The 12,534-nt window shown below is 42.1% G+C and overlaps 1 protein-coding gene across 1 annotated transcript in view; it reads left to right on the top strand.

Annotated features, from left to right (window-relative positions):
- Positions 1 to 12,534, top strand: part of RYR3 (ryanodine receptor 3) — a 483,582-nt gene that overhangs the window by 272,844 nt on the left and 198,204 nt on the right. Inside the window, exons 18-19 of the mRNA XM_081831839.1 lie at positions 1,543 to 1,781; positions 10,701 to 10,893. Of these exons, the coding sequence (XP_081687965.1) occupies positions 1,543 to 1,781; positions 10,701 to 10,893 (432 nt within the window). The remainder of the gene's footprint in view (positions 1 to 1,542; positions 1,782 to 10,700; positions 10,894 to 12,534) is intronic.

The following is a 12,534-nucleotide window of genomic DNA, read 5'->3' as shown; positions in this document are numbered from 1 at the left end:
TTATTTTAAGGTACCATCTTTTTTTTCCTTAGAATCTTTTAATAGAATGGATGTCCCGTGTTGATACCATGGTTTCTTGCATCCTCTGGCACATGGCCATTGACCCGAGGGATCTCTCTGAAGTCCAAGATGAAGAGCATGGGCTCACATAGAATCTTAGCCTGCTGCTCCATAATGTAGCCACATGGGAGTCATGTGAACTCACTGGCCTTGCATCAGACAGGCCTAAGGTTCTTTAGCAATTTTCTACCTAGGCCCACTCCCTAATCTACAAGGTGAGGAAAGAACTTCTCGGAAGTGCAGAGCAGACCTGAGCCATCCACACAGACTTTCTTTTGGTACCAGTCTGGTTTTCCCTTGCCCACCCAAAATGGCACAGAGCCCCCAGCCCAGAACAGTGGACATCTAAGAAGAGCATTCCAGTTGGAGAGAAACTCCAAATGCCTTGTCCTGAGCTTTTAACCATTTTGCTGGATACATTAAATCCTCCAGCCCTTAACAAGGTTAGCTAAGAGTGGCTTCTGTTCCCCTCTCCCCTTTTTTGCCATTTTAGGTTGAATTTTATTTTTTTTCCAGCTTTATTTATTGAGGCATAATTGACAAAATTGTAGGATATTTAAAGTGTAGAATATGATGATTTAATATACATATACATTGTGAAAGGGTTTGCCCCATAAGTTTATTAACAACATATCCTTGACCTCACATATTTGCCTTTTTTGTGTGTGTGTGAAAACATTTTACGTTCTACTCTCTTGGTAAGTTTCAATTATGCAATACAGTGTTATCAACTACAGTTACCATGTTATACATTCAGTCGGTCCTCAGACCTTATGCATCCTGTAACTGGAAGTCTGTACCCTTTAACTAGCCTGTCTTTATCCCACCCTTCTCCTCAACCCCTGGCAACCACTTGTCTACTCTCTGTTTCTAGGAGTTTGACTTGTTTTTTGTTTTTTGTTTTTGATTCCACATATAAGTAGTTGCATGCAGTATTTATCTTCCTCTGCTTGGCTTCTGCCTGTCTGTCTTTTTCTTTCATTCGTTCTTTCTTGTCTGGCTTATTTCTAATAGTGATTTCTTAATGCTTTCAAGAGGCCATTCTTGTCAGTGATGCTTAGTTAAAAAATCTGCTGCTGTGAGAACGGGGGTGCTTGGCCCAAGTCCCCAGGAGATGGAACTTGAGTAAGTTATTTCTTCCACTTACAGAAAGAAACAAGGGTCTGTAGTTACGCAGCTCTACGACATTTTCAGCATCTTTTACCTATGGTCAACACTCAGCAAATGTTGGTTGCCTTCAATGGAATAAGGAGACATTCTTTATATTTTTAAATAGAATTAATGTTGTCCTGACACCTCCCACTAAGTACTTGATCAAGTGTTAGAGGTTCTAAGCTTCTTCTACTTTAGAATAATACAAAAAACACAGAGTTGCTCTTGCCTTCAGTTCACAGTGCGTCCTGTGATCTTACCCAACTTGCTCTCTGCTTTTCTCGGTGCTTGAGAGTCTGTAGATGCCACCTGTCCCACGTTTCATTTCAGCATTCGGCCCAACATCTTCCTGGGAGTTGCCGAGGGCTCAGCGCAATACAAGAAGTGGTACTTTGAGCTGATCATCGACCAGGTGGACCCCTTCCTAACAGCTGAGCCCACACACCTGCGGGTGGGCTGGGCCTCTTCAGGCTATGCTCCATACCCTGGCGGAGGAGAAGGATGGGGAGGCAATGGTGTCGGCGATGACCTGTACTCCTATGGCTTTGATGGACTTCACCTTTGGTCAGGTGAGCACCTTGCCAGAGCTTCGGCCCCTTGTCCCTTACTGAGGATGATCGAGGCTTGAATTGTTCAGGCTGCAATGATCGTTTTCTGTTGAAATGATACAGACGCAAGAGTGTCAACTAATTAGATGGTGGGAAGAGCATCAGACCTAAGATGAGATTGTCCTGCTTTGAAACCATGACTCTAGCACTTCCAGCTGCATGATCCAGTGTGGATCACATAACCGTTCTCAAGTTCAGTGTCTGTATCTGTGCAATCCTTATTGCATAGGATATTCAGGACTATATAGTCAAACAGGGAAAGGGACTCAACATTTATTTACTGGGCGGTGAGCTACATGCCTTTCGTACATTGTTTTTCCTCACTTTATTTTTACAATGATCCCTTAATGTAGGTAATGTTGACCACATGTTGCGTATGTGGAAACAGCACAAAGATATTTAAGGAATGTATCTCAGTCACACTGAGAAGGACCCAGATCTGACTACAAGTCCATTGTCATGTCAGTGCATCATGTTGTTTCATGATATACTTTATAAAATGTCTGGATCTATGCCAATCACTTAAAAAAAATTCAAAGCTTCCTTTTTAAAAATACACGGATGCTATCCCCAAGCATGTCCATGGCCTATGCCTGGAGGAATGGGTTAGCTTCTGCCTGGATGAAAATGGAGGACTGAGTTTTAGGCTTTTACCCAGACCCAGAGCTCTAGCTATTCTGTCTATTGTCCACAGCATGTTGTATCTGTGTCTTTCGAAAAACTGAAATTGGAGTCATTGTGTCCCTTATAGAAATCCCTTATGTAAGTGTGCCTCTTACGTAAGAAACCGTGACACATATTCTTCCCCAAATCCAGTATGAGGGCAAAGTTTGTCTGTACAACACAAACCTATATATTTTCTTTTGTAACTGGGAACTACATAACCCATCACATTTTCCTTCCTCCCTCAGCCTTCAGGCTAAAACCATCAGCTCGGATTCTGATGATATTTCTTATGGTTGGTCTGTCTTTTCATTTGGTCTGTATGGGTTGTTTTGTTTTTTTTTTTTTTAAGTTTTTTGTGGTGTTGTACATTCAGTAGAAACATTTAAAAATTTTTAGAAATGGTGTCAGCTCATTTACTTATTTATTTATGCTGGATCATTTGCAGGAAGAAAGAAATCTCTGTCCACGTTTTGTGTGTCCCAGGGGACAGCGTGATACAGATGAAAGCAGATGCAAAAATGACAGGATGATGGGTTAGAGTGAAGTGAAAGCCTTGTCTTGTTGTTCCCTTATCCTCCCAACTTACCCTTCCCCGGTTCCATCTTCATGGAGAGTGGGGGTGGATCTTCCCTTCTTGGTTCGTGGAACCCATGTCTAGCTGTACTGTAATAGCCTTTAGTGACATCAGCAGATGTCATAAGGTTCTCGGAAAGCTGTCTCTGGGGAAGTGATTTGGAAAGAAAGACTTCTTATGCTTGTACATATCTACATCTCTTGAGTTTGGTAGGGTTGAATCTGTGAGGAAATGAGCGGAATTGACTTGAGAAAATCATTGCCCCACTGCCTGCTGAGTGACACTCACCTCCTGCCATCTGGTCGCCCTTACCCAAGCTACCGTCCCAGGACACACCTGAAGAGAACTCTGCCTGGGGATTGGCTAAGGAAATACGAAGGACACCTAGACCGTTGGATGAAGCAGATTGGACCTTGTTTCAAAGAGAAACCATTCTCAAAGGAAAAATTTTACTCAGTCCTTCCCAGATTAATATATCCCTCTGCAAAACTTGCAGAATAAATACATCAGTGAGTCAGGAGACAAAGAATCCAGTGCACCCAGAAAAGACTACTGTTTGCATTCAGAACCTGAACATCCATCTAGTTGTGTATCATTCCAGGAGTGTGCAGCACTCCCATCATCCCTCTTGTCCTGTCTCCTCAGAAGACTAGGAAGCCAGATGTGCCGAGCCCACACCAGTCATCACTGGCAGCGGCCCTTCCGATTGGTGATACAGGAAAGGGGCTTGGGACTCAGGGCTTCAAATGCTGATTGTGGCTCTCTGAACATTACCCACACTTAGTAATGTAATGCCTTATAGGTGGGGCACCTGGGTGGCTCAGTCGGTTAAGCATCTGCCTTTAGCTCAGGTCATGATCCCAGGGTGCTGGGATCGAGCCCCGCATTGGGCTCCCTGCTCAGCGGGGAGTCTGCTTCTCCCTCTCCCACTCCCCCTGCTTGTGTTCTCTCTTTGTGTCAAATAAATAAATAAAATCTTAAAAAAAAAAACAACAATGCCATATAGGTGTGTTCAAAGAACCTCACACCCTCAGTCCTCAGCATCTGATGAGTTGTGGAGAAACCAATGTCTACAAGACTTAACGCCTTTTGTGCTCATTAAAACACAAAGCTTCCTTGGATCTGGCATCATTCTGAATTCCCCACCCAGCACACAGGGAACATATATCTGGCAAAAGGCACTGCAGGTAAATATGCCAATGTGTGCTCCAGCTGAAGAAATAAGGTCTCTGTTAATGACTCCCACCAGGACAGCAGTGAATTTTGGACTATCTGATGAAAGGATAATCGTTGGATGAAGAAATGAAATGGAAATGATACTCCAGCTTTTACTGCAGGAGGGAGTGGAGGGTGGCAAGGGAGAGATGCTGGGAACTCATCATGACAATTTTTCTCCTTTCTTGAGATGTAAATGCCCAGGTCTGTTAACTTTAAACTTATGTGTATGCATGAATTAAGCTACTGCCTTGAACTGATCTTTAATGTACTTATTAAAGTCAGTAGATATTAGAAGGAAATATAGTGCCCCTAACACTTTGTCACTGGAAAGAGTCAAGAAGAAACAATATAGCTTCGGAGTTGTGCCTGGATTTGAATCCCAGCTCTTCTATTTACTGATTTTTTTTGACATAGAAAAAAATATTTAACCTCCAGAGACTTATTTCCTCAGATAAAATAAAAATAATGTAGGCTCTTAAGAAATTTAAATGAGGTGGGGCCCGTGGGTGGCTCGGTTGGTTAAGCATCCAACTCTTGATTTCGGCTAAGGTCATGATCTAAGGGTTGTGAGGCTGAGCCCTGCATTGGGCTCTATGCTCAGTGTGGAGTCTGTTTAAGACTCTCTCTCTTTCTCTCACCCTCGCCCTCTGCCCATCCCCCCACTCACACTCTCTCTTGTTCTCTGTCTTTAAAATAAATTTAGGGGCGCCTGGGTGGCTCAGTTGGTTAAGCAACTGCCTTCGGCTCAGGTCATGATCCTGGAGTCCTGGGATCGAGTCCCACATCGGGCTCCCTGCTCGGCAGGGAGTCTGCTTCTCCCTCTGACCCTCCTCCCTCTCATGCTCTCTGTCTCTCATTCTCTCTCTCTCAAATAAATAAATAAAATCTTTAAAAAAAATAAAAAAATAAAATAAAATAAATTTAAAAAATAAAATATTTTTAAAAAATGAATAAGAAAATAAATGAGGGTAAGGAACATGAAGTTCTTGACATATGTTAGATACCCAGTAAATATGATTTCTTTTCCCTTATTGACTGTGGAGTCCACCGTAATCATAAAGGCAATATCCAGAGTTGTGGGTACCTCACTGGAGACCATGAGAGCAGCCCCATCCTAAGGGAATACCTGAGTCCCATGCTGAATGGGAAAGGAAGTTTCAAGTGAGATCATGGGATTTCGAATGAGCTTTTTCTCCTAGTAAGGAAAAAGCAGTCTTTATAGGTCCTATTAGCCACTGAAGCCTGTGAAATCACTTTCAAGCATCAGCCTTAGAAATATCTCCCATCTTAGCACAGCCAACCTGCCCCACAGGCTCCTAAATCAGCTCGGCCACTGGAAATTTCCTTTCAGAGGACTGACTGTATTCTGGTCATGACATTACCTTCCCTCTCCTGACAAAGCATTCACGTAGCCTCTTGGGCTCAGAATTTAGCTCAGAGCCACCTGTAGTGTGTTCCTGCCTGGGGCAGGGGGGTTGGGGGGGCAGTTTAACAGGAGGAAATTAACACCTACCTTTTCCTTTAATAACTTTTTCCCTTGCAAAATTGGAATAAGCAGAGGAATTTACCATCCCAAGTGATAAGTGGTAACAGGAAATGAATGGAGCAAAATTGTATTTCCTTATTATTATGACTTCTGACTTTCTAAACTTGTAGATCATTTAGCTCTACAGTCGAATTTGTGTGAGGGTCCTTACCTGTCTCCCTGCTAAGATGAGTCCCAGGGTTCATCTACCAAGACACTCCCTGCTGTGACTCAGACCTTTCCAGAAGCCCGGCGCTATGTGGAGAGGAGCCCAAGAGTGGCTGTAGAACACCAGCATTTTTACATGTTTGGATCCTCTCTCTGTCCAAATGCCTAAGTGTTCATGTGTTCTGTTCGAGTGCCAAACTCTGCAGTGCCTGGAGGAGTGGAAATGCTGAGCATCAGTGTTTCCATTTGCCTACATTAATCATCAGAAGAGGCTAATTCCTGCAGTAATCTGTCCTTGGGTTAATTTGAAGATGTGCAGCATATGATAAAGTGGGTTGTTCCTTTATCTTCAAATGCTGATTTGGAATGGCCTTTCTGAGCTTCCTGGGACCTTCAGGTAGTCCCAAGCCTCTGAGTGAGGGGCAGTTTCTTCAGACAAGGAGAGGACACAGGACTCCCCAGCCTGTTTCAGTGGGTGGTCGCTAGGATTATGGAGTTCCTATATCTTAAAAAGCAGTTGAGACAGCTTCGGCTCTATAACTACTTTTGCTTCCCTTCCTCCGAATTCCCTTCTGTTGGTTGTTCTGAAGGGTCAAGTACATTAAACATATTTGAAAGTGACTTTTTTTAAGCACTATCTTCAATAAAGGGACTTACTGATTCTAATAATGCAATACAGTGACTTTTCGAATCACTTTCTGGACTCAGCCCTCAAAGCTATGATTCTCCATATTGTTAATTTTTCCTGATATTACAAAAGACATTCCTACAATGTTTTGGCACTTTTGTCTACTGTTAGCCCAGTAATTAAAGTTTCTGGAGTTATAGAAACAAAAACAATAATAATAGTATTTATTGTGGGTTACAATGTGTCAAGCACTCTCCTAATCACTCCACATAGAATAATTCATTCAAAACCCGAAACAACTTAATGACATTATTTTCACTTGACAGATGAGGAAACGTGAGTCCACAAAAGTAAGTGACTTGCCCAAGGTCACACAGTAAGTGACAGAGCCAGTTCTCAAGCCTAGGGAGTCTGGTTGTAGAAATGCCCATTTACCGCTACACGCTGTACCTCTTGAGTTATGGTATACAGGACATCAGTCATTTGTTTCATTAAAATCATAGGAATCATCATGGTACCTTACAAACAACCCTTGACAGCATCACTGTGGGCATTACTGTCCCCATTTCATAGATGTGGAAGCTGATTTTCTAATAAAATCACCTGTCGAGGTTCATGTAACACATAAAGACTTGGTGTTTGAACTTAGCCCTCCTTGACTTCACTTCTGCTCCCCGCCCCAATGACACCTCACGCCACCTGGGGTACAGGACTCTTCTGAATCATTTGGAGCCTCAAAAGCCCTCACAGCATTAGAGATTTCTTCCTTTAGAAGAGAAGAGATTTATAAAACCCTGTACAGAAGCCATTACACAATTCCCTTATTTTCTAGTTGGAAAATCTTTACACTACTCACATTTTAAAACTAAATATACCTTATCAGATGATCTTTTACAACATGAATATTATATGAAATGGACTTTTTTATTCAAATAGACTTCCCAAGACGTTGCTCTAAGTACTCACTAAGTATGTGCTTCCTATCCAGTAATTATCAACAGTGTCCCTTTAGTTTCTAGATAATATTGGTCCCAACTCTATTTTCTGCATACGTTTTAAAAATAGGCTCAAGCCCTGATTTCACTTTGCCTATTGATGATCTTAGTGCTCCAGCAGCTGCTTCTACGTGGCACCCATTCTCTTAGAATAGAGTTTTGTAAAAGGCAGTGGCATTTACCACAAGGATATAATTGCTCATCCTGGTTGTTGTTTTCCACCGAGGGAGGAAGCCAGACAGGAGAAATTCTCCCAGCTGCCATTCCTCAGGAAGGCACTTGGCAACTATGGCATATTAAAGGCTAAATAAAGCTTGGAACTCAGCTTCTGATGGCATCAAAGCACCGCTGTAGATGAAGACTGTCGTCCCTCGTTGAGAGCGGCTCTGGAGCTTTACTGGCCGAGGCTCAGGCCGGCACGGAAGGCAACAGCGTACTCTGAGCGGGTGGCAAGAGTGGGCATTGGCATTACCATGCAACACCGTCAGAGTGTCCTAGTTTAGAGGAGTCTCAGGACAATAGAGGACTTTCTAATTTGTATTTTTATCCAGCAAGGATCTGAATACCTTTAAAGTCTGTTGACCCACCGAGCGTTTCAGTTACTGCTTGGTGTTCCCAAGTTCACAGAAGTCCCTTGGAATTTTTTCAAATGACTACCATGATATCAACCAGAAGTTAAATGAAAGGAAAAAGAAACATCCAAAGCAGGAAAGATGGGTTTTTAAGTGGCAACATAGGAAATACTGAGAATGACACCATTGTAGCAGGATTTGCTGAGTTTTAATATCATTCATTCCTTTCATAGCAGACTTGATTATGATAAGGAGGAAAAGATTTGGAGACCTGGGATACCTGAACTCCAAAAAAGGAACCAAGAACACTCAGGCTCCTCAAATAAACTGGAAAGGTGTTGAACCTATGTGCTCTTCAAGTTTGGGCTTAGATTCCTTTGTTTTAAATGAACTTGTTCCTCGTTCTTAGTAATGACGCACGGTATAAAGTTACAACAGCCAAGTCCAAGGCCAACCCAGGCTAATGTGCATTGCATACATGATTGTGTGTCACTGCACCACTGTGATGCAAATAGTCCAAGTTGTATGTTAGGTCCAGCTTTGTTCCCCTACCGCATCTCCTCTTCAAGCTCCCATCAATCCCTACCTTCCTGCCTTAGCAACCCGTTGCCATTCGGGAGGTGTGTCATACATTCCTTTTGCATAAGCTATTCCTTCCATCTGGAATACTCTTACTTATCTAGTGGATCTTTGATCCTTTGAATCTTGTCCCATGCTCCTAGGCTGACTTGGCACCTTCTTCTTAGAAGACATTACCTTGTGTACATCTTCATTGCAATAATTGCACTGAATTGTAGTTCTTTATTTAAATGTTTATTTCCCATCAGAATATGGATTTCTTAGGGGCAAGAACTGGATCTTCCCTCCTTAACCCCCAGCCCCACACCCAGTATCTGTCACCATGTAGAGCCTCATGAATGTTTGTGGAAGGGTGGGAGGAAACACGATATGGTTTTGTCAGTTGCCCCCAATAACCAGAAGGAGGTACCTAATACTTTTTATTAAGGAGAGTAAAGCAGTTTCACTATTTTAAAACCCATCACTTTGTTTAGAACCTACCACTAGAATAGCAGTAACCACTGGAAACGTTTATGTTAAAAAGTTCTCAGCTGAGATGAAAAATGTTACATAGCATAGATATGTGTACAAAATTTGTAAACAACTCACATACCCATCATAGGAGGGTTTTTATTTATTTTTTTTTAAAAGAAATGGTTTTTTTTTTTTTAAAGATTTTATTTATTCATTTGAGAGAGAGAATGGGAGAGAGAGCACGAGAGGGGGGAGGGTCAGAGGGAGAAGCAGACTCCCTGCTGAGCAGGGAGCCCGATGCGGGACTCGATCCTGGGACCCCAGGATCATGACCTGAGCCGAAGGCAGTCGCTTAACCAACTGAGCCACCCAGGCGCCCCATAGGAGGGTTTTTAATTACCTTATGGCATATTAGGAAGCCATTAAAATGCAGTTTCTAATGAATATTCCACTATACAATCATTTGTGATGTGATAAGTAGAAAAAACAAGTCACAAAACATATAATATCCTAGTTTGGGTGAAGAGTGCATGTGTGTGTGTGTGTGTGTGTGTGTGTGTGTGTGTGTGTGTGAAAGTAAAAGCATTTTTTATTGAGTTACATTGTTTCCTTGTTTATATTTTTCAATATGATGAACATTTGTAACGAACGTGCATTACTTCTGTAGTAAAAAAAAAATAGTAAGATATATTTTTATAAATGTTTTTGCCTGAAATTCCATTTTAATCCCTAACTTCTGCCTCTTCACTGCTCTCTTGCCAAGAGAATTGTAAACTTGTTAGGGGGATGGGTGAGAGAGTTATGATAATTTACTTTGAGAACTTCTCAGAAATCCTGAGTGGTGATTTTCTCATGACTTTAAGTAAGGTCAGGAAATGACAGATCATCTTATGAAAGAGATATGCGGTAATAGCAACAAAAATCACCCATACAGTATATAATGGGCGATGTGTTTCCCTGATGGTATGAACTAATAGAATTCTTTAAAACAAACAAGCAAACTGTGCTGCATGGTTTAATGGCTGGATGACCTTGCTTTTATTTACTTTGATGGCTTCTGCATCCAGGGCTAAAGTGGCCATATCTTTTAGAGGAACTGGAAGAGGGCAAGGTCTTTGGACATCTGTGAATAAACACATGCACAAACGCAGGCATGCACACATGCATGCCTTAGGACCCACACCCAGCGAAGGAATGTGTTTGTGACTTTAGACACCAAGCCAGAATCTGAGCACACGTTGAGGGGGTTGAATTCATGTCTGTTCTCAATGCTGGTAGTTTGAGAGTTTCCTCTGAGACTCCTCTTAACCTCTGGCTGCCTACTCACAAGCTCAGGAAATCCTTTCTCATTGCTCACCTCACACTGGGAGAGCCAAGTTGTGTTTCAAATGCAGTAGCATATCCAGACCTCCTGTGTGCCACCATACCTCCCCACCTCCCACAGGTGGCCTGTGAGTGCCTTCTCCAGAGTCCCACACACCTTCTTGTTGTTTGCTCACCAGGCCGCATACCCAGAGCCGTAGCGTCCATCAACCAGCACCTCCTGAGATCAGATGACGTGGTGAGCTGTTGCCTCGACCTCGGAGTGCCCAGCATCTCCTTCCGCATCAATGGGCAGCCTGTGCAGGGGATGTTTGAGAACTTCAACACAGATGGGCTCTTCTTCCCTGTGGTGAGCTTCTCAGCAGGTGTCAAGTAAGTGACGGCTATGATTTCATGAAGAGTAGCTGTTAGTTCACCCCCCCACCACTCCTGTGAGCTGGGGAGCATAGTAATGTTCCTCAGGACTTCCACACCATGAGTGACTTCCCCACATGACCCTCCCAAAATGATAGTGAAAGCAGAAGAGCGATCCAGAACCACTGACTCAGTAGATACTTGTTGAATACATACCTACCGCCAAGAGTTTTATAATGTCCTCATGTAGTAAGATAAATAAGATCTATGTAGAACCTTGCTTTAATAATTATATTAAAAATTACATGCTCATTATTAAAAATATGAAAGATACAGTTGTAAATAAGACGGTATCATCTATGATCTCAACATTTAATATCTGCTAATATTTTGGTGTATTTTATTCTACACATATATGGGGATTTTTTAATTGACATCACACTGTGTATGAAGTTTTATGTCTTGATTATTTTTCATTCAACAATACATTAATGAACCTTTTCGTGAGTCATTATATATCCTCCTAAAACAATTTTTTTTAAGATTTTATTTATTTGACAGAGAGAGACACAGCAAGAGAGGGAATATTTATAATATTTATAAACCTATTCATGTAGTTGGATACAATATGTTTAAATTAAATATTATCATTGTTTGAGATTCTTTTAACAAATGGAGACCCACTATAGGAAAACCTTACTAGGGCTGCAAATCTATTCATCAGTGTTTCAAGCCAGAGAATCTTCTATCAGCCCCAAGAACTGTATTCTAGAGTTGCAAGTTTTTTGCCTGTGTTTCTCTCCGCTGAGGAATTCCAGTTCTCCCATTTTAAATGTGATGTAACCTGTCGTTCTTCACTGATATCCATAAGAAGCATGTAGAAAACAAGGAGCATCACTGAAGGAGACACTGGAAACACAAAGAGAACTGATTGGAACAGAGACCTCTGGCAGTCGGGGGCAGGGTGGTGAACAAGCATATGCCCCATTGTACATCCTCCCCACTTTATTCCCCAGGAAGAAAGAGAATGAGTAGAAATCTAGATACAATGTAATAGCATTTGGTTAGCCACCTGTTGGCTCAGTACCTTATTTGGAGAAACAAGGTCACTTTGAGCAGTCCGTTCCCCGGACCATACTTCCCTGGGTAGCTAATGGCCTTGGTCACCCAGCATCACTGCCCTGCCCTTCTTCATTTGTTTTGACCACATCCCACTTTCTGGGTTTTACTTATTTTCAAAGCAAGTACATACACCTGCTTCTCAAGTATCTCATCTGAGAGAAGTGCTTAGCCAGAAGTCAGATCTCTGGAGAAAAGGACCTTTTTTAGTTTGCTGAATAATGGACTTTCGTAAGTCCATACAACAATCTCATATAATGATATTTTTTTTTTGATGTAGTGTTCCATGATTCATTGTTTGTGTATAACACCCAGTGCTCCATGCAGTACGTGCCCTCTTTAATACCCATCACCAGGCTATCCCATCCCCCCACCCCCCCTCCCCTCTAGAACCCTCAGTTTGTTTCTCAGAGTCCATAGTCTCTCATGGTTCATCTCCCCCTCTGATTTCCACCCCCTTCATCGTTCCCTTCTGGCTATCTTCTTTTTTTTTTAACCTATAATGTATTATTTGTTTCAGAGGTACAGGTCTGTGATTCA

The sequence above is a fragment of the Leptonychotes weddellii genome, chromosome 9 (assembly GCF_054177405.1).
Source record: "Leptonychotes weddellii isolate Sample4059 chromosome 9, ASM5417740v2, whole genome shotgun sequence".
Lineage (NCBI taxonomy): Eukaryota > Metazoa > Chordata > Mammalia > Carnivora > Phocidae > Leptonychotes > Leptonychotes weddellii.
The sequence above is the reverse complement of the archived record's forward strand: the minus strand, read 5'-3'. Positions and strand labels throughout refer to the sequence as shown.